The sequence below is a fragment of the Lottia gigantea genome (assembly GCF_000327385.1).
Source record: "Lottia gigantea unplaced genomic scaffold LOTGIsca_112, whole genome shotgun sequence".
NCBI classification, from domain to species: domain Eukaryota; kingdom Metazoa; phylum Mollusca; class Gastropoda; family Lottiidae; genus Lottia; species Lottia gigantea.
The window spans coordinates 345,470-368,240 of NW_008707048.1; the positions used below are offsets into that span (position 1 = coordinate 345,470).

General features: G+C 32.1%; 2 protein-coding genes across 2 annotated transcripts; one reads left to right on the forward strand and one right to left on the reverse strand.

Moving 5' to 3' along the window:
- Positions 1–1,486: 1,486 nt before the first annotated feature.
- On the forward strand, positions 1,487–1,654 carry LOTGIDRAFT_59839 (hypothetical protein; the record flags this gene model as incomplete). Its single annotated transcript, XM_009047452.1, has 1 exon — positions 1,487–1,654. A coding segment is annotated over one exon (168 nt), but the record flags the coding sequence as incomplete, so codon positions are not given.
- A 9,462-nt stretch (positions 1,655–11,116) lies between these two features.
- On the reverse strand, positions 11,117–22,713 carry LOTGIDRAFT_171263 (hypothetical protein; the record flags this gene model as incomplete). Its single annotated transcript, XM_009047453.1, has 17 exons — positions 11,117–11,251; positions 12,321–12,438; positions 12,885–13,023; positions 13,543–13,726; positions 14,285–14,427; positions 14,907–15,033; positions 15,546–15,621; positions 16,006–16,144; positions 18,583–18,718; positions 19,070–19,199; positions 19,588–19,718; positions 20,044–20,204; positions 20,646–20,818; positions 21,068–21,219; positions 21,551–21,720; positions 22,116–22,262; positions 22,584–22,713. Coding segments are annotated over 17 exons (2,391 nt in total), but the record flags the coding sequence as incomplete, so codon positions are not given.
- Between the last annotated feature and the right edge of the window lie 58 nt (positions 22,714–22,771).

Sequence of the window (22,771 nt, forward strand, 5' to 3'; positions counted from 1 at the left end):
CGACAAATTCTTTTATTATCAGATTAGAAGTTGAACAGGATTTACAGCTTCCGGATGCATATCAGTGAAAGGAAATTAATTAAATCTTTGATCTTAAGATAAATATTAAGAACGTTGAGGATCTAGTTTTATGTCAACATTAAATAAGGAAAAATATAGACAAATCCTGAAGAAAGTCTAATCGGTTCCATTGATACAAAGGTCGAAATAACATAATCCGGTAATAATGTATATAATGCGATTACAATAATGACCGTATAATATCGTAACTTTCTATTTCAAGTAGATAGTATACCAACGTATTAACATATTTAGTTAACATAAGTTAGCTGATCAAAATTATTTCGTTAGAGAAGTGGGGGTGGGCCGGGAGTCCTAAATTGTTACACGCCTTTGTGGACATCTCAAAAACTTAGTGTCAGTTAGATAAGAATCTATCCAGAGATCTTCCTTCTCTTCACTTCATCTGTTAAATAGCCCATACCTCTACGAGAATTCAAATTGATGAACGATGTACCCAAAGATGCTCTGGAATTGGATATTCCACCTAGGGACCCTTGCACGGCAGTTATGTTATTGTGCAAAGTTTCATTTTGAGATTACTCCGACTGATATTTCGTCAGCAATTACTCGTATTCAAGAATAACACTGATATTTTGTCAAATGGGCGGAAACCAAGAAATAAGATGTACCAAGTACATGATAACATTGTTACTTCCGGTTTCAGGAAGAAACCAAGAAAGTCCTTTTAAACCGAGTCACAATTTGACACAGTTCATTTATGTTGATAGCCTAAATTGGTCATAGGCTTGTCAGTAGTTCTGTGTGAATGACAGGCCTACGTTGAAACCGTAACTCAGTCAAGTAGTCATATATATGCACAGTGCGTCGATTGAAAACTGGAGGTATTTAATGCATCCAGAAATGCATTGCACTATTAATTGTTTTTTTTTTCATCTAAAATTGTGTGTACTCGTAGCGTACCACGTTTTTTTCCTGGTAAGATGATGTGAATATTGCAACTCTTTGCTGTCGTATGTGTGAGGTTACTTGAGTGATGGGAAACTTTTTTTCATTTCAGTTGGGCAAAATGAAGGTCGGTAGCCCTAATGTCATCATCAAGACAGATTCCAAAACCAACATGAAGACAGTCGATGATAAAGCATCAGATATAACAGACGACAATGGTTATGATGATTTTAGATACTTATCTTCAGCTACTATTGACAGTGTTGAAGAAGATGCCTTGAGAAGAGATTTGGAAGAGGCAGACGACAACGTATTTTCATCGGACGTCAATATTTCAGAAACAAAAGATACTGGATATATCTGTCTACAATCTATACTACCACCAAGATCTGCCATATTGAATTCCAGTCCTGCTGTTCTCGGGACACATATTTTAGACTTTCCCGCTTCGCGTATCTCTCGCAGACGATTTAATAGTTCTGTTACACATATTCCACCTGTTCGGAAACATACAGTGCGTCGTATATTTACAAATGGTCGCGAAAGATGGAGACAGCAGAACGTTAACGGTGCATTTGCAGAGTTACGGAAATTGGTTCCAAGCCATCCTCCTGACAAGAAACTTAGTAAAAACGAAATACTCCGAATGTCAATAAAATATATCAAACTTTTAAACAAAGTTCTCGAATTCCAGAAACAAAATGGCTTTGAACGACCGGACAATAGTGAAAGTTCAAACTGTCTCTCTATATCAATGGATTCTTTGGATCAGGTTAGTAACGTACATCGTCATTCCTTTGTGGACGATTCACTCTCTCCTACGTCTTCGGCGTGTAGTTTTGAGGAGGACGGTGGTGATATCGTGAATTGTGAAATGGAATCAGAGTAGTAAGACTTATCGGAACGGAAGAATTTAAATTATTTATTTTGTGCCATGAAATAATGCATTTAATGATATATAAATATATTAAAGAATTGTTGTTCTGTTCTGTTTGTGTTGCATCATTGATAAACTACAACCAGGAGTTCATATAATGTTCACTCTCTTCATTGGAGTATAATAATATAATGGTGAGGCTTTGACATCTTTACAATCGTGACCACTCGGACGATGCACCTTTGGTTGTATGGTGTAAAGGCAAAAGGGCCTTGATCACCGGCTAACGCATGTTGTTTTGCGAATAATAATAGCATTGTTATCCTCTCGAAAACTGGTGGTCGTGGTTGCAAAGGCGGGAGGGGGTATTATGTGACTAAAATGTTAGATGATGTTTATCGTTTATGATAATTAGTATTTTCGGTTTATTCTTTTGATGTCTCATGCAAATTCACGCAGTATTGGAATTAATCGACCAATTATATTATTGGCCCCTTAGACCGAAGCATCTGCCTTCATTCCAACCTCTGATAGATATTTCGACAACTGTCAAAATAGCTATCGCAGAGGCTGTAATAAAGGTAGATGTAAGTCTCTTTAAAAAGAAATTGCCATATAGATAACAGTATTATTTTCACTCAATTTAATTTCCTAAAGAAATAATCACGGCAATAAATATTAAATCGAAAAGTCTGAAATGAATTCAAATATAACGATTGCAAATTTATTTCTAATATCACGGTTAATCGATTTCGATTCTCTATCTGATCAACTGTCAATCATTTTAACAATTACCCGCCTCCTAATTCTCTTATCGACACTAGCCACTCGGTGATAATTCTTTGATTTTATTTGAACAGGAAACATATTAGTTTTAATCCTTATAGAATGTCGTCATTCACGTACACACGACAGATTATCTTAGACTGATTCTCATCATCAAATTCAATTTCATACGAGAATTGCTTTAATCCCACACATTCATTACTAAATCATATTTAAATAGACAGTGTCTCATTGTCAGTGAATCAGAGAGCCGATTAGACCCCAAAACATTAAACTAAAAGACGATAGTTCAGAAATTTGAAAATGAACACACATTGGATAATATATAGCCTCATAATATTACTTGTATATTGAAAGAGCAACAATTTTTTTTTTGTAAAAGAGACTGTAAAGAATTTGTAGAGATTTACTAACCTTTTTTTTATGAATTGGAGACTACAATGATAGCAACCATTATCAAGTCAAAATATCATGCTAGCTTTAAAGTAAGATCATCTGCAGTCGAACAGTCATATATGCTCAGCACTTAAACAAGCATAAGCTTTATCCTTTATCCAGTTGGCTCAGGATACCAGAAAAGTCAGTACAAAATACCCCATCTTGTCTCAGTAATACTTTCATAAAAGGGTATCTTAGTTTAACTCTGATTATATCATACAATTCAGTAACTGCATAAAGTGCTCAGGTGGCAGAGGGCAGTACCATAAGACCATTCTGTTATGCCAATGGTGCTACCATACCAGTAAGAAGCCCGGCTAAACATCTCGGGATGTCATGACTGCATTTTCATGACTGCATCAGGCACTTAGGTACCATTCTGTCTCAGTGATATCTTAAGAATAACTCTTAACGTATTATATCACACAATTTTATACCGGTGTATAGTGGCAAAAGGTAATACAAGAGAACCATTTTAACAGGCCAATGGTGATATCATACCAGTACGAAGCACGGCTAAACTGCTCGGGATATCATGACTGCATTTTCGTGACTGCACCAGGCACTTAGTAGTTAAATACCAAAGTACCATTCAGTCTCATCAATATCGTCATAAAAGAGTATTATCTTCATTACTCTTAGCCTGCTATATCACACAATTTTATACCTGCGTAGTGGCAAAAGGTAATACCGCAGTACCATTCTGCTGTCAGGCCAATGGTGATGTACCAGTAAAAAGCTCTGGATAAAATGACTGCACTAAATGTTCAGACAAAAGTTTTTAGGTGCAAATCACTAACATCTAATTACACAAGTAAAACATCGAATTCCCAATTATTTCGTTAATGTTATCATATTATTTCTTAATGTTATCATATCTTTCAATTACGCTACTTTCATAGAAAAAAAACTCCATCTTTTTATGTGCCAGACGTTCGGCTGCTTCTCGCATTTATCTTAAGTTTAACAAAATAATTTGGCTTCTGAAATATGCAACACTTATGTCATTTGAAATGAATTGAAATGATTAAGTTATCAATTGGTGAAAGACAAGTGTTTTAAGTCAAGGGTATACTTAAGTAGAAGTTTCTCAGACCTGTCATATAAAGTGGATATTCTCTGCATCAAAATAGAAAGAAAGTAGTAAATAAAAACACTAAAGTTTCGAATACTTAACCAATATGCTTTAAAGCGGGGTTAGTATTAAATCCTCATTATTTCCCATGACGTCATGATCATGACTTTAAGGCAGTGGTTAACAACCTTTTTCACTCCTGGAGCAATCACCTGGACCTTTCACACCCCAAAAATTTGTTTCATCCACATTTCCAGCATGTGATGATGTTAGGTGCTCTCTCAATTCAAATAAATTCTTTCTACTACAACAGTTGGCCACTCCCCTGACACCCTAGTCCTACATCCCCAGGGCTTAAAAACACCCCTGGTTTGGGAACAGTGTGTTTAAGGTAAGTGACGAAATTATAAACATCCATGGAACGTTTTTTTTTGATTCAAAGAGAATCTAACGTTTGTTTTTGGAATTCGGATAGCTTGAATTCAGCTCTATCAGATGGTAAAGAAAATATAAAGATGATTATACCTTTCAGTAGTTTAGTCCAATAAAAAGGAATAATAGCTATTTATATGTTGCAGTTTATGTGTTAAAACATGAAGTATTCATTTCTCAAATCTATATCGAGTGCAGCTTTTGAGGAGAGCAATGTATACTTTGTCCTGGACAGAATAAAGCAGTCGTATATACGTATTTAAAGGGACAGATGCCCCTTTTAAGACCAATCAAACCTTAGTCTCAGAAACAAGAATTGTTAAGTGCCAATCAGTAATAGTATTCGCAGCTAACCGTCGAAATTTGAGCCTTCAAATCCATGTTTGTCCAGAATTATCTACGTTTGAAAGTTAAAAAGACGAGTCGTCTTTTCTTGAGACACTGCCAAATATAGAAAAGACATCTATAGATATAGGAAAAGAAATTCCTAGTTTGAGATAATTTGAGACTCAAATCCCCCCACCCAAAAAATAAAAAATAAAAATAAAACGTCGACACTATGGTCTAGAAATTTCTGAATAATCCTGATAACTTAATCATTATCTGATGTCATAAGCTGAATTTGAAGCTATTCACAATTTGACATAATAATAATATTTTTTTAATTTCTTAACACAGATTACTAAGGTCACCAAAAGAATGTCTGAATATGGTGCTCATCACTAAAAGAAACTGGACCTGGAAATACGAGGCCCACCATTCCCAGATTCCCCCTATATTGTGTTTATATTGTTGACGTTTTGAGGTAAGTACAATGTACAAGTTTATTATTATTTCAAAGGTTAATATTATCAGGCTGCTGTATGGATACTATTGATGTCTTTATAAGTAACCCTTCAGATGCCATTGAAATTGGTGCTTTGTTGACAAGGCTTTCTGAACTGTGGTACTTTGAAAGACAATATATACTGGTAGGGGAAATATGGGCACAGTAGGAACATCACATGTGATGTTTGTGGGTATATTTATATCAAACATGTTAGCCGAACTATACATGATAAATAGGTTATTATCATAAACTATGTTTTATTTTATAGGTTGTGTTGGCAGCATTGTTCTTGTCTATTTCAAATGAGCTAAAGAGAATTGTTCTAAGAAATTAATGTGTTTTACTTAGAATTAACTTATTGTTATGCTTAGAAATTACTAATTGCAATGCTTAGAAATTACTAATTGCAATGCTTAGAAATTACTGTGTTCTGCTTAGAATTAACTTATTGTTATGCTTAGAAATTACTAGTTGTAATGCTTAGAAATTACTAATTGCAATGCTTAGAAATTACTGTGTTATGCTTAGAATTAACTTATTGTTATGCTTAGAAATTACTAGTTGTAATGCTTAGAAATTACTAATTGCAATGCTTAGAAATTACTGTGTTATGCTTAGAATTAACTTATTGTTATGCTCAGAAATTATGAATTGCAATGCTTAGAAATTAATGTGTTATGCTTAGAATTAACTTATTGTTATGCTTAGAAATTACTAGTTGCAATGCTTAGAAATTACTGTGTTATGCTTAAAAAGTTTCTAAGAAATTGATTTGATATGCTTAGAAGTTACTTATCATTATGCCCTGAAATGACTGTGTTTAGCTTAGACAGTAGGTAACTATGTTATGCTCAGAAAATATGCTTAGAAAGTAGGTAACTATGTAATTTTTGAAAATATGCTTAGCAATTACTGTGTTATTTTTGAAAATTGTTCTTAGAAATTACTGTGTTATGCTTAGAAATTATGCATAGAAATTACTGTGTTATTTTAAAAGAATATATGCTTAGAAATTACTACATTATTTTGAGAAGATTGTATGCTTAGAAATTTCTATGTTATGCCTAGAAATTAGTGATACATGGACCTTACTTTTATAAGCTATGAAGTTTAGGTTTTAGTGTTTTATTTTGATTTGGGATTTTTATATTAACTTTCAAAACAGATATGAAATTCCACATTTTCAAGTAGCTTTGTTTTTAAATATTAAAAAAATAGAAACAAAATTTCATTCTTTTAGTTATTTTATAATCTAATACATTCTATTCTACATGTCTACCAATTATTGAATGTTTTCATGTATATCTTATTTTCATTAAAATTTTTCATGGGAGCCTGGCTCTAACTAGGTCCCCTAGTTAATATGCATAACTTTATAGAAATATTTCAGTCAGTATTCTCAATATATTGACCTCATATTATTTTTGGTTCAAGATCCCTCGACAGTTGGAAATTTAAAAAGAGTATGTTAATGTTGCTGTCCTGGCAAATTTCCCTCATTGCACACTGCATGTTGTTGAATGATTTCATTAGGTAAAGAAGAGAAGGACGTAAAACTCCATTCATTTCATTTTTATTTTTTGTGTTGAATTTTAAACTTGCAACCCTTTTACCATGTTTAATTTTAAAAATTTTATACTAGTCTTTTTTCAATTTGCATTTCTTCAAATGTATATGTATATCTATTCAATTAAAGTGATACTATGTCTTTAAGTTCTCAAGAATGTTCAATATGAGTATATATTCATCAGTGAATTTACCTGATGTCATAAAGTTACAACAGAATCCTTGTAAAATCTGGAAAATTCATAAAACTAAATAAGTATTGAAAAACACTTAATCTTAATATTAGGCATTTTTCAATAGTTAATTGCATATTTATGGATAATTGCTAAGTTTTTTGGATTTATTGGATTATATAAGGATACTGTTATGTTATTTATAACACCAGGTATATCTACTAATATATGAACTTATTGGCCAAGTTTAAAATTCTTAAATTTTATGTTCATTCTAAGACGTAGTTTTCCTTGCATGCTTATTTAAGTGCCATTATGTATTTTTATATTGCATTAATTACATAAATAGTTTATTTTGCTTTATATAAATAGTTTTTTTTATATTTTTCCCCAACTAACATCTATTTTGATGTATTTCCTGTATGACTGCAAAATTGACATATGTCTGTTTCGCTTGGAAATACTTATATCAAGACTAAGCAAAGAAATTTGAATTATAAAGTAAAAACACCCCTTTGGGCTTCAAATGAATCTGGCCCAACCTAACACCCCTCTTCCTGTTAGAACAATAGACTAGTCCAATATCAACTCACTAATCAGGTCAATGACCTAATTAAGTGAGTGATTTGTGAACATTTACTCAGCTGAGTGAGTTGATTTTCGAGAAGAGCTCACTAATTTTTCAAATTATTTTGCAATTTTTGAAAAGCAGGTGAGCTGTTGTGAGTACTACTCACTACTACTCACTACATTTCCAGTTTAAATTGACAATTTTGAAACTTTGTGAGTAGATTTCGAAATCTACTCAGCTGAGTGAACTGTTTTTAGAACTCTACTCAGCCAAGTCATAATTTTTCATAAATTGGTGAACTGTTAGTGAGTGATGTTGAGTAGTGCTCACTAGAGCTCACAAATTTCCAAATTATTTCAAAAAGTTTGGAAAATCGGTGAACTGTTTTCGAAGTCTACTCACTCTACTGAGTACCTACTCATAAATCACTCACTTAATCAGGTCATGACCTTGATTTGTGAGTTGTGCTCGGACTGATTACTGTGTTCAGAAGTGTCTATTCAATCTTCAAGGGGTGTTAGGTTGGAATGGGTTATTTTATTTCCAAGGGATGTAGGTTTGGAAGGGGTCATTTCATTTTCAAGGGATGTAGAGTTGGAAGGGTTGTTTTCATTTCAAGGGATGTTGGGTTGGGAAAGGTTTATTTTCATCCAAGGGATGGCAACTTAGGAACTTCAGTAGTAATTTTGATCTCCCTTTAAATAAAATACTTTGATCCAGATCCATTACTTAGTCAAATTTAAAGGTGAAACTGCAGACAATTATCATATTCTGTAATTTTCAAACTTGGAAAAATACATTCCATTTCGCATTGCCCACTGCATGGAGTTACCATTCTCAAATCCAAAATCCATGTCACAAACAAAAGGAGACTTGAATAGAAATGGTCACAATTTTTCTGCAAGTAGGGGTACAAATGCTCCAAACACTGAAGGCAAGTCTAGTAATTACGGTACTTTTGGTAAGACATACGAAACTATGTATGGTTCTTACATGGAAAATAACACATAGAGTAGAAATAACACACACAAAAGTAGTTCACAACAAATTTGAATATGTTATTTCCATTTAAGAGCAATAAGTAGTTCAGCATGGACATTCCAGTAATCAGCCCAATGGGTTTCAAAAATATAACCATTAATAAAACATTATGTTAAGATAAATAATTGTATTTTCCATGCTACATACAACTCTTACAACAATAAAATACAGAAGGTGAAAATGGCCATAATTTGGTTTAACAATTTCTATTTAACATAAATTAAGCTTTCATTATATTAACTTAAAGCTTTCAATTAAACTTTGACTGAAGGAATAATTATCAGACAATAGTTTATTCACTACAAACATGCCTTTCTTTGATGTTTTTAAGAAATAAACTTTTTAAAAAGTGTGTTCTAGGAAACCCATGGTCTATTATCAACAATTTGTTGTTATACTATACTTGAATAACTCAATAAGAAAGTCAAAGAGAATCTTAGAGGAAAGTAGGCGGAGCTTAGTTATGCTACAATCAGTTAATTTTGATGTTATTGCATGACTGAAGCTCCATCCCTTTTCTTTAACAAACTCGTGACTTGAGCCTACCTACAAGAAAGTCAAGCAAAGTTTGAACAGGAATTTCAACAAAATTTTGTTTAAGGGTAGATAATAGAAATTACATAAGCTGGTCCTAAAGTGTGTTCATTACTACTTAATCTACCTAAAAAATAAAAAGTGGACTATTCATTTTTATATTTGAATAATATATGTATGATCTTAACCTCATGCATTTTAAACTCAGAAATGAAATGAAATGAAATGAATGGAGTTTTACGTCCTACTTTACTGCACAATGTAGTTTTAAACACAGAACAAATAGGCTTTACATTAAAATTCATAAAATTACTAATAAATAATAATCAAGCACTTCATTTGGACGAGTATCTGTTAGTGTATCACAAGTCATATAATATACAGCTACAAATAAGAATTCGGAGGGTAAATGTAAAGCCATGACACAGTTTCAAATTAACAAAACTGTCTATTATAGAGATATAGAGAGCAAATAATAGGTTTAATCCTTCAATAACAACTCCCTCTATTATACAATCAACTTTAATATATTATGTTTTTATATTATATATCTCTCTATACAATACTATACAAGTTATGATGCTTTTACCATGGTATATTTTCAAGACGTTTTGAATTTTGATTTCAGAAGTCACTCTACTGAAGAACCACAAGATAATAAAAAAACTATACTAATATTAAACCTACATTCAGAAACTTTCAAATGTAGGTAAATATCTTAAAACCTCTTATATGTCTGTGTGTTTCTTTATTTTATGTGAAACATACCTAAGAAAGCATATTAATAATTATAAATCCCAAAATATAGAATAACCCCTATCTATATATATATATTATTATGATAAACTTTGCACCAATTGAAAGAATATATATATTTATCTGAATACCATATATATAATAATAAACCACCCTCCATTTTCAATATATGTAACAATTAGACTATTAAAATACCAACAATTTTATTCATTATATTGTATAATACCAAATGTTTATTAGTAGGTCTTTAAATGTTAAAGGGATATAATTATTCACATTACAGAAAAAATCTAGTACGTCTGCAATTAAATAAATTAATTTCTCTGAATTTTTCACACCTAATATGACATTCATTTTCTAGAATTGAACTCTCTTGTTAGACAAAATGTTAGATGAATGCCTCCCTTTATGATAAATGAATGTGAAAATATTTTTGGAATGTGAAGATCAGCACTATTTCTGTTTTACTGACTACAGCCTACATGACATTTACAACAGATTTCCATTTTATTTTATTTCAAAATATGCTTGAAACATTATCATAAGCAATGAAACTCTTTAATCTATATACATCTATTAAATGCATACAAGCTCAAAAATATGCCCTCAAGTAAAACTATATACAATGTATAATATACACAACATATTATACAATTACTTAAATTACTAAAATACAAATTATTATAAACAATGGTATTATAATGAATTAATATAAACCCAATGTAATTATCAAATAAGTTTCATAATGGTATTATGGATAATTTTTAATCTTAAATTCATATTTTTTTTGAGAGAGAGAGAGCAAAAAAGAATCAGCTAGCATTAGAGTTATCTACCATTACAGTCAGACACAAACAAAAATAATGAATGAAAATAAAAAATCTTTCGAAATTACCCTGTAGACAAACAAATTATCTACTGAACGTGTCACTAAATTGTAACATTAAAAAATTAGTAAGCAACCAATCAAAGCAGACGTCTGCAGGTCAGTTCCCTCACGTGAAAGTTAAACAGACTTGAAGATTAAAGAAATAATAAATAACGTGATATATATAGAGATAATGACAAGTTATGCCTCTGTTATATTAAAGGTAGGAGCTATTCGTAACAAAAATTTCTTCAATATTGATCGAAGTTCTAATTTTAAATCAAACATTATGACTTCACATAATAATGGATAATATACAGCTGCATGGACACGGAACTGAAATAAACAAAAATGTTTTTGTTATCAGACCAACTAATTACAATATTCATTAATAGAAGTATATGGTATTTTTCTTTATGCTCAGTTCACACCCACGGCGCTTTGATGGCGCTTTAAAGCGGCGTACAAAGCGGTACCAAAGCGTAACAAAGCTCGACTAAAGCGCCAGGGTCGTAATAGATCGTTGGAAAGCTTTGAGCAAAGCTGGATATTCGACAAGAGCGCCAAAATTTTTTAAACTGTTTAAAAATTTTGGGCGCTCTGTCACGAATTAATTAAAGCACCAAGAACGTATCAAAGCTTAACAAAGCGTAACTAAGTTCAGCAAAGCTTGACTCAAAGCGTAGGAAAGCTTAACAGAGCTTTATTCAAAGCGGGGACCCCAGTCTTCACGGTCTGTCATCACTTGATCAAGAGCGGCATGAAATCGGCCATTTCGAAATTTTCCAATGCGTAATAGAGCTTAACAATGCTCAACAGAGCTTGATAATCGTATCAGAGCGTGATTTAAAGTGTCATAACCGCATCAAAGCTTAATAAAGTTTATCAAAGCGTGATCAAATCGGGAAATAATTCGTCCCCAAAGCGTAACCAATTCGTATCAGAGCTATCAGAGCGTAACATTACTTAGGGGATCGTGATATTTTTTGAAAAGTAAACAAAAAATGATTGCGCTTTGGTCGCCGATTTAAAGTGCGGCATTCGCCGTTGGTGTGAACTAGGCATTAATGAACAATTCTGCTATGTCATGTTTTGTATCAGAGTAGCTACTTAAGGATGATTTCTGCCATATAGGTCCTTTTTCACTTGCAAAAGTAAGTCTGAAGTCAATTACAGGGATGTTGTTTTGTTGTTGTTGAAGATCTCTATGTCAATCTTAGACCAAAGACATGATATTTGTAATATGCTTTCATATGAAAAAAACTCCCATCCACTGAGTTTGATTACAAGTAAATTGAAATGTTAACCTCCAGTTCAGTCCTGATAACAATTTTCTTTCCAAAACCTGTGTCTGCATGAAATATGCCATGGTTAATATGCATTTATTCCAAAGTATTGTACCTACCCTTTCATCAGACATTTTAAGTAAGCGAGTCAATAATAATAACATTAAACTACTCCATGCTTCACGATGACTGTCAGATTGTAAAGATAGAAAATATTCTAAGGCATCTCGACAAACTCTAAAATAATAATACATTTATCATTAAACATTTGAATACAATAACAAAATCTTTTCATAGTTAAAAAAGTGCTCAATATGTCAATTGCAAAGCGATATAGAAATAATAAAACAGAACCTGAAGATCACACAGCGTGAAACTCTTTTAATTTTTCTGTAAAACCATCAAATATACAGATTCTGTTGGTGATATCAAACATAATAGTCATATCCCTTATCACAACCCCATTATTTCCATTTTCAATTTTAAGAACTTAATCAGAGTAGACATTAATGCACTAATATGAAACAGGGAATTGATCAGAAAGTTCCCTATAAAAAAACAGCAGCCATTTTAAATATTGCAGTATAAGCTGAAATTTTTATTGACAAGTCACATATTAATGCAGGCATACATCCTATATTTTCCAAAATTGAAATTAATAAAAATATTTGACACTAACTTACCCTAGAAGTTTTTTCTCTATGTCTGGCCAGGCATCTTGTCTAGAGTCATCATTATACATACGGAATAATATACGGAACAAACATGCTAAACTTTGTGTTTCTTGTTTTAACAAGTTTGGTTTAGCTTTACCCTTAAAACCTGAAATCAAATTAAACTATGTCAGGTAGGTGAAGATAAATTAATTTATTGCAAAAAGAATCGTGACCATTTGGTTTGCAAATTAAACTGTGACCCTTTTAGTTTTAAAAGAAACACTTTCTAAAAGATAATGTAACTTGAGTTATGTTTGTGAGGTTCTATAGCACAGTCGAATAGAGCATTGGTTCTTAACATGACATCATTTGCTTTGGCTGTGGGTTCCAATCTTGATCGGCGTGTGAACGTCTGATAACCTTGTTTAAGTCATCTTCACTCATAATTTCAGTCGACCCAGCTGTAAATGGGTACGGATAATCCAGGAAAGATCAATGCCAAGAGGTTTAGCCAAGGACCAGCTGGTGGAAAGGATCTTTAACTGTGAACCTAAGTTGTTATCCTTGTAAAATATAGTTGTTTCTGTCTTTCTATGCTATAAGCAATTATGGTTTGGGTGTTAAATTCTAAAAATTTAGACGAAAAAGATAACTTGCCAGCAGCTAGAAAAGAATTTTAACCAACCTGCTTTCCATAAGACATTTCGCTGTTCATGATTTGAGTTGAATTTTTTGGCAAAGTGATGTGACTCTAATAAACAGTCCACTAGATGTATGAGTTGGGCTGAATTTAAGAACTGGTACATTCCTTGATCTTCATGTTGTTGACCAGAATCATACATATAGTACGGTACTTCTTCTTTACCAGCCTGGAAAATAAAATAATACTTGACTTACAACAGGGCATACTCACATCTTTAGACACCAGGGTAGCATACGATTGGAGAGGTCTGATCAGGTTCTGTTGGTTCCATTCTAATCTCAATTGAATGTTACAGAAGCAGAATGTGTCACATTCAAAATCTTCCCATTTATTTCCTTCTGGGCCATTTTGAATTCTGTCTGCACCTACTATTCTTCCGCAATTTTATAACGTGTTCTGAACTCTGTTCCAACTTGTTTTATTCAAGTGGACATTCAGTTGATTCCATTAATGACGACAAGCAGAACTCACTAATCAAGCAACCCAAAAATGTCACTGATTGGGTTGTCAACATTTTTTAGAGGGGCCATATTTGTGTATTAAAGACACCGATTAATGGATGCTTAAAATTTGGTTCTTAGAATCATTTGTGAGAAACAACATATTCTCTTCTCTATGAACAGAGGACAGTTGGAGTATGTCTAATGGGGTTAAACTGCAAACAGTTTGACATCCTGACAAACTCACTGAACAGGAGTAATAACTACTACTGAGAGAATATTACCTGAGCTAAAGCTAAATTCTCAGCATCTTCCTTCTTACTGGTAGTAGGAAAGAAAACTATATTGTCTATTGTTTGTATTAATTCTAGTTGTACCACACATTTAATTAATAATCCTTGAAATAACTTGATATCAGATGAGATCTCTACAAAATAATACATAATTCTTAATACAAAATATTTCAACCCAATAGATTGATCAGGCTCTTGCAAGCTATCCTACTGGTCCATAGTTTGATATCTTTTAGATAAAGATGAAAAGTTCAGATCGTCAACTCAGATCCCTCGACATTCGAGTCAAACTGATAGACATGGAAAAAGCCTCTAGTACTTTGGAGACATAAAACCAAGATACAATTTTCCACAGCTTCCAATCTGCAGTCAATAGTTTTTGATTCGTATATATTATTCCTTTGAATGCATAGTACGTTCATCATCCAGAAAACTTGATGCCATTCAGAAGCCCAAATCATCAACTCAAGATACCTCTGCATGAATGGAGAACAAATGCATATAGCCTATTTTTAAGAGATCATTTCATGGTGTCTCCACATGTTTCAGATATACAATCTTCATCAGGAGAAACCACAATAAGGATACATCAATTGAAGGCAAGGTAACTTACTCGAACGAGGTATTTTCTGATCACGAGAGTCAACTGATACAGTACTATTAATACTAATAGAACTATCAGCACGTTTTAATTTATTAGTATCCATACTAGAATCTACTGAATTAATAGATTTATCATCCTATAATACAAAATATAATCATTTTCACTATAGTCAATAAATAATAAATATAATATATTCACTGTTAAAATACATCAATTGTAGACCGATATAGAAATATAAATTGAATAAAACAGAACTTGAATCATGTTGTTACTCAGAGTTTCACGCTATGTGATCTTCAGACGTCTGACCTATTTTCAGAATGCGACCCAACTGAAGTTGGACAAGTAGAACTACATTTTGAGTTATTATTCCATGTATATTTCGAGTTAAATATTTTCGGAAAAGATCAATGCCAAGAAGTTTAGCCAGGGACCAGCTGGTAGAAAGGATCCTTAACCGTGAACCTAAGTTGTTATCCTAGTAAAATATACTTGTTTCTTTCTTTCCTTTTTCTTTTTCTTTTGAGACAAGTTTGGAAATGATACACATGGTAAAAAACTGTGCACTATAAATGCTAATAAACATTATGTGTATTCTAGAGTTAAAGCATAATAATTATGTTTAATCATGAGACCATATCAACTTACCACATCATTATCATTATTAGTATCTTGTCTTGATACAGACTGAGATTCATCATTATCTGCTTTCCATGTTAGTAAACTACAATAAATACATAAATATATTAGTATATAAGTACTTGAGATAGAAGAAGCCAAATGAAATGAATATGGAGTTTTTACTTTTTTCTGTGTGAGTATAGGCTGTGTGCAATGAGAGAAATTTTGCCAGGGCAGAACCTCCGACCAGTATCACTGACAGGGATAAACCAAGGTTTAACCACGTGAAAAAAGATGGAAGAGGTGACCTGTTATTAGGCTGAGTATACTTTGATAATCAACAAAAAAAAACCCCAAATGTTACAAATGAGCCCTTCCAATCATATTGCGTCATTACCTATCTAAGTTCCTATCTGAGTACCTATATGAGTTATTTCAATCAGATTTGCCACATCATTAATGGCATATATTGAATTTTTAAACTTACTTGTGTGGAATGGTAGATTTAAAGATGTCTAACATACAAGAACAAGTTTGATCCCACACAGCACTAGAAAACTTATTACCATTAGATATTACTAAATTCTCTAGACAATTTGTACCAGACCTAGCTAACTGTTCATTATCTAAAATTAATTATCACAAACTATCACATAACCAAAATAAACTCTGCCAAACTCCATAGAAATCATTCATTAAAGTTTCATATTGAAGTGTTGGAACTCCAAAGTATATTTATATTTGTTGGAACTCCAAAGTATATTTATATTTGTTGGAACTCCAAAGTACATTTATATTTGTTGGAACTCCACAGAATATTTATATTTGTTGGAACTCCAAAGTATATTTATATTTGTTGGAACTCCAAAGCATATTTATATTTGTTGGAACTCCAAAGAATATTTATATTTGTTGGAACTCCAAAGTATATTTATATTTGTTGGAACTCCAAAGTATATTTATATTTGTTGGAACTCCACAGCATCTTTATATTTTTTGGAACTCTAAAGCATATTTATATTTGTTGGAACTCTAAAGCATATTCATATTTGTTGGAACTCCAAAGAATATTTATATTTGTTGGAACTCCAAAGCATATCTATATTTGTTGGAACTCCAAAGCATATTTATATTTGTTGGAACTCCAAAGAATATTTATATTTGTTGGAACTCCAAAGCATATTTATATTTGTTGGAACTCCAAAGCATATTTATATTTGTTGGAACTCCAAAGAATATCTATATTTGTTGGAACTCCAAAGAATATTTATATTTGTTGGAACTCCAAAGCATATTTATATTTGTTGGAACTCTAAAGCATATTTATATTTGTTGGAACTCCAAAGAATATTTATATTTGTTGGAACTCCAAAGCATATTTATATTTGTTGGAACTCCAAAGCATATTTATATTTGTTGGAACTCCAAAGAATATTTATATTTGTTGGAACTCCAAAGCATATTTATATTTGTTGGAACTCCAAAGCATATTTATATTTGTTGGAACTCCAAAGAATATTTATATTTGTTGGAACTCCAAAGCATATCTAAATTTGTTGGAACTCCAAAGCATATTTATATTTGTTGGAACTCCAAAGAATATTTATATTTATTGGAACTCCAAAGCATATTTATATTTGTTGGAACTCCAAAGCATATTCATATTTGTTGGAACTCCAAAGCATCTTTATATTTGTTGGAACTCCAAAGAATATTTATATTTGTTGGAACTCCAAAGCATATCTATATTTGTTGGAACTTCAAAGCATATTTATATTTTTTGGAACTCCAAAGCATATTCATATGTTGGAACTCCAAAGCATATTTATATTTGTTGGAACTCCAAAGAATATTTATATTTGTTGGAACTCCAAAGCATCTTTATATTTGTTGGAACTCCAAAGCATATCTATATTTGTTGGAACTCCAAAGCATATTTATATTTGTTGGAACTCCAAAGCATATTCATATTTGTTGGAACTCCAAAGAATATTTATATTTGTTGGAACTCCAAAGCATATCTATATTTGTTGGAACTTCAAAGCATATTTATATTTTTTGGAACTCCAAAGCATATTCATATGTTGGAACTCCAAAGCATATTTATATTTGTTGGAACTCCAAAGAATATTTATATTTGTTGGAACTCCAAAGAATATTTATATTTGTTGGAACTCCAAAGCATATTCATATTTGTTGGAACTCCAAAGCATCTTTATATTTGTTGGAACTCCAAAGAATATTTATATTTGTTGGAACTCCAAAGCATCTTTATATTTGTTAGAACTCCAAAGCATATCTATATTTGTTGGAACTCCAAAGCATCTTTATATTTGTTGGAACTCCAAAGCATATCTATATTTGTTGGAACTCCAAAGCATATTTATATTTGTTGGAACTCCAAAGCATATTCATATTTGTCGGAACTCCAAAGAATATTTATATTTGTTGGAACTCCAAAGCATATTTATATTTGTTAAAAATCCAAAGCATATTTATATTTGTTCGAACTTCAAAGCATCTTTATATTTGTTGGAACTCCAAAGCATATTTATATTTGTTAAAAATCCAAAGCATATTTATATTTGTTCGAACTTCAAGGCATCTTTATATTTGTTGCAACTCCAAAGCATATTTATATTTTTTAAAAATCCAAAGCATATTTATATTTGTTCGAACTTCAAAGCATCTTTATATTTGTTGGAACTCCAAAGCATATCTATATTTGTTGGAACTCCAAAGCATATTTATATTTGTTAAAAATCCAAAGCATATTTATATTTGAGCGGGGTTCAAAGCACACTCTTATTCATGTGAGCTTCAAAGCATATTGAATTTTAAGAAATGATGAATCATTATTTCAACTTTCAAATGTGGATAATTCTAGACACACAAGGATTTGAAAACTTAAATTTTGATGGTGAGCTATTACTGATTAGATAAACTATAAAATTCACATTTTTGAGACTAACAGTTGGATGGCAAACCTACTCAATAAGCTGTTATAAACGACCCAACCCTGTCTCTTCAATGCCCAGCCCTTCTAATAACTAACTTAACTAACCTTGTTGTACACACCAATGTAACATCTGATATAAATCTAACAATAAGATATCGTGTAGATTATCATAATACTGTGTAAAAACATCAACTATAGCATATAGTGCATGGTTACAGGTTGTAGTCATCCACTCGGATTTCTGGCAAAAAAATAAATAAATAAATGAGAGCATAGATAATACAAGTCAATATTAAATAAGGATAAGCCAAAATTCCTGAAATATGGTACAAAAGCTTTTAAGGAAGGAAGTGTTTGATTGGTTGATTAATGACCTTGAACTCGTGGTGCATAACAATTTCCTGAGATCATGATTGGAACAGGAAAACAGTCCAAGAAAATCATGAAAAGAAACATCTGGGTAATCAGACTACTAACAAGGGAAATTAGATTCTTAAGTGGTCAAAAGCCTTGTGACTAACAACAGATAAATGGCTATGCAAACACAAACTGTTATGGGTCCATTTCAATAACCATAATTTAAACTACCTACCTCACTAAGTTGTTCTGGTAATTTCATATTATCAAATATTCTAAAGATAATACGGAATAGATCACGCCACCAATGTTGTTGGAATGAATCACCATACGTCTTCATAATTTCAAACATCACAGTTAAGCCTCTGAAAAAGTTTGAAACCTCTTGTTCTTAATACATGAATAGTTTAATGTTTCTTTGAAGAAAAGGTATGCAGTGTACAATGATGGACATTTTACCTTGATAAACAAAGAAGTGCTGACTGTTTTTACTTTTACATTACAGAAAGTTTTGAAAATGTTATTTTTAAATTGATTTGGAGTTGAAGCAAACGTGTCTCTCACAAAGATCAATTTTTTTTTATCTAATATGAATAATGAATCTGATTGGATGATGACACTCTGTCTTTCAGACGATTAAACAATTGGCAACAAATATCAAATGGAATAATCTTGGGCACATGTGAGATTTTAGCGGCGACAAAAACTGCTTATAGGCCGGAGCATAAATTTTTAAGACAACTACACACTAACCTGGTTCTAACATCTAATTTACATCTATTTATAACACAAGATAGTTCAAATAACACAGGAAACCATCCTCGTACCCAGACTCTATCATCTTCTGGTACATTCATTTCTTCTCCAGCATGCTCTCTAAACATCTACAATTAGATACACACTCATTAATATTTATCAATTACTCATAATGCATAATATACTTAGAGCTCAGTGGATGGAAACTTACGAACTCTTGTCTACCTTCCAATAGATACTTTGATGGTTATCAGCTCCCGTGTCAGAAACAATACTATATCCTAACAGATAACAAGGGAAAGAGTTGCTTAAAGTTCCTTTAAGTATTAAAGATGTTTAATATTCAACAATTTTACTTAGCCACGTGTGACTAAAATCCACAGACAATAAGAGAACAGTCTACATTTTCAAAAAGATACCAAAAGACTAATTAATATTGGACAGGCAACTTACATGTGGTTTTTCAGCAACATATTTAGCACAGTTTCTAATCAGTCTAATGGCTTCCATACTGGTATCAGGGAAGGCAGCATTACAAGCAAACTCTGATAAACATTTAACAGCATCTTGAAATGAGTCTATTATTGCTGTGAAATGCTTCTCACAAATACTTGCTGAAAAACATAATGAAATTTTAACATTTCTGCATCTTTCTCCTTTTGTCTTGAACCTTAAATATAGTTGTCATTCCTATCAGGGCTGTTTTGTTGCTCAGGTGCTAGTCATGTTTGGTACAACCTTCCTTTTATGAGACCATTTCGAATGATTTTTGCGACATTATTGATAACTTGTCAAATTCGCGGTATTCATGCTCAGCAAGTCTTGGCAATGAAAAGTTGAAATCAAGAGCAAAGCTTAGCACTATGTATCATCTATTGATAAAATCATTTTCCAACACAACAATGGCTGTTACTGGTGAGACAAGTTATACAAACACTTCAAAAACACCTGACACCACTCTTTGACTTGGATGCAGAACAAAGCAGTACATGAATGAGGACTGTCCCTCAGATGAAGGCAAAATCTCTTTTTCTCAATATTTCAATTTGACTTACAGATAATTTTGCCAGTAGTTTGAAAAGCCAACTCTACAATGCCTTCATCATGATCAGACGCTGCCAGATGAAATGTACTAAATATATTCTTCCAGCCTGACTTTATATTAGCAGCTTGTGAATTGACCATTTGAGCAACACAACGTACAACCATATCACGTATTGTAGGAGATCTGAAATAAATATTTGTGGTAATAAATAATAAATGCTTTGGCTCTCTCTGATTTATTCCAGTTGAAAATCTAAAAAAGTGCTTATAAATAATAAATAATAAATTCGCCCTCTAACTCTGATTTTTGAAAAAAAAAAAGGCCTGTAAAACAGACTATTTATTTTATACGGCCTAATGAACAATCTTTTCTTGAAAATAACAAATCATAGTAAATGAATAAATTTAAACCAATGGAATATTAAAACTGTACCTGTTTCGTTTCATAATATGTTCAAAAGGTCGTAAGAAATCTTTCTGAAATCTGAAGTTAGCAAATTCTCCTTTTTCGATAAATTTCATTGATAATTGTCGAATAGAATCTACAGCAAAAAAAGCTATGTCTTCATTAGGATAACATCCAACCTGTAAATATAATACACATAGATCAATTGTTGATTAGATCAGTTACATCAAATGGCAGCAAAATATACAAAACTGTAATATCAAAACATATTTGAATTTCTGAATGTTGAAAACAAGTGCACAATGTGTGAACTTCATGGCTCCATCTGAAGTTCTTCTTAGCTATTCATAAGGGTCAAGGTTATTGAGAGGACCATTATTGTTTTCTGATATTGAAGAGTTCATAACCTCCCTGTAAAAAAACTGACTACAATTCATTTCGCACTTCAAATTAATTTGCTCAAAGAGACGGCAAAACTTTGAAAGTAAAATTTAATGAAGTATCTCTTACTTTGTTAAAATGGTCACCAAGATATTGCCAGATACGAGACCACTGTAGCCTGATACGACCCATGTTATAATAAGAAATCTCTACTATCTTCTGTAAACTAAACATTCTAGGATGTGTAGGGCTAGCTAATTCATCTAATGATACTTGACATAAAGCTTTAGTAAACTCCACTGAAATTTATCACAAAACCTTTTCAAATAATATTGAAGGGACAGATTCACCAATTTGGGGGATTGATTTGTGTCTGAAACAGAAATAGTCTTCAGAAGTACTAGGAATGTACGGAAATCACATTATCCCTTCAAAAACTGGGAATTTCACTTTCTATTTCTATATATGCCATTTCTATCTATGGCAGACTCTCAAGAAGGCAGACCTGTGTCATTTCTCAATATTTACATGTTTCTTTTGAATTGCATTACCCGACCATTGCTGGGATTGAACCCTGGATCCTCAGGTTAGCTGCATGTATCTAACTCGCTAAACCACCACAGCTCCAATCTATGTGATGAAACAGCAAAGTTCCTCTTACACATGGACTACAAATAATATAAAAATATCATACCTATAGCATCACCATCTAGTTTAACAGAACCAGTAAATATTCTATCAACAGCTACTACTACACTCTGAGAACTAGTTTCACCAACTGTTTCATGAAAATGAGCCAATCTTTGTCTGTCTAAATTCTGTATACCACCTCGTGCTATCACTGAAACAATTATTATGAAAATTAACTCACTGCAAACTTTAAGTAATTGATATTTTTCACATGTTTCGGATATAAAATCTGCCATCAGGACAGTTGTTATTGGTATCCAATACTATAAGGTACTTGTAATTGAAAGATACAACATAAGGCATGTGGTGCAATTTCTTTAACTGCCTGATATTTTTTTCGGAGAAAATAGAATATTTGTATATTGAAAACAAATTCTGACTTTCAATCCATAAACATTTTGGTTATACTAAAGTTATAGTCACATGGGTAAAATGTTTTGAATATGGCATTTAAGGGGTTAAGAGAGCTTACCTTCAGGATCAAAAGCTTCTATTGGATGACTTGATGAAGCTGATGAGTTAGATGGATTTGTTATATATTTAGTTTTAACACCAGTACCTATTAACTGAGCTAATTCTAACTGTGATATACACCTTAATATCTACAATATAATCAAGACAATATTCATTATCTGATATTTCACGTAGAATAGCCCAACC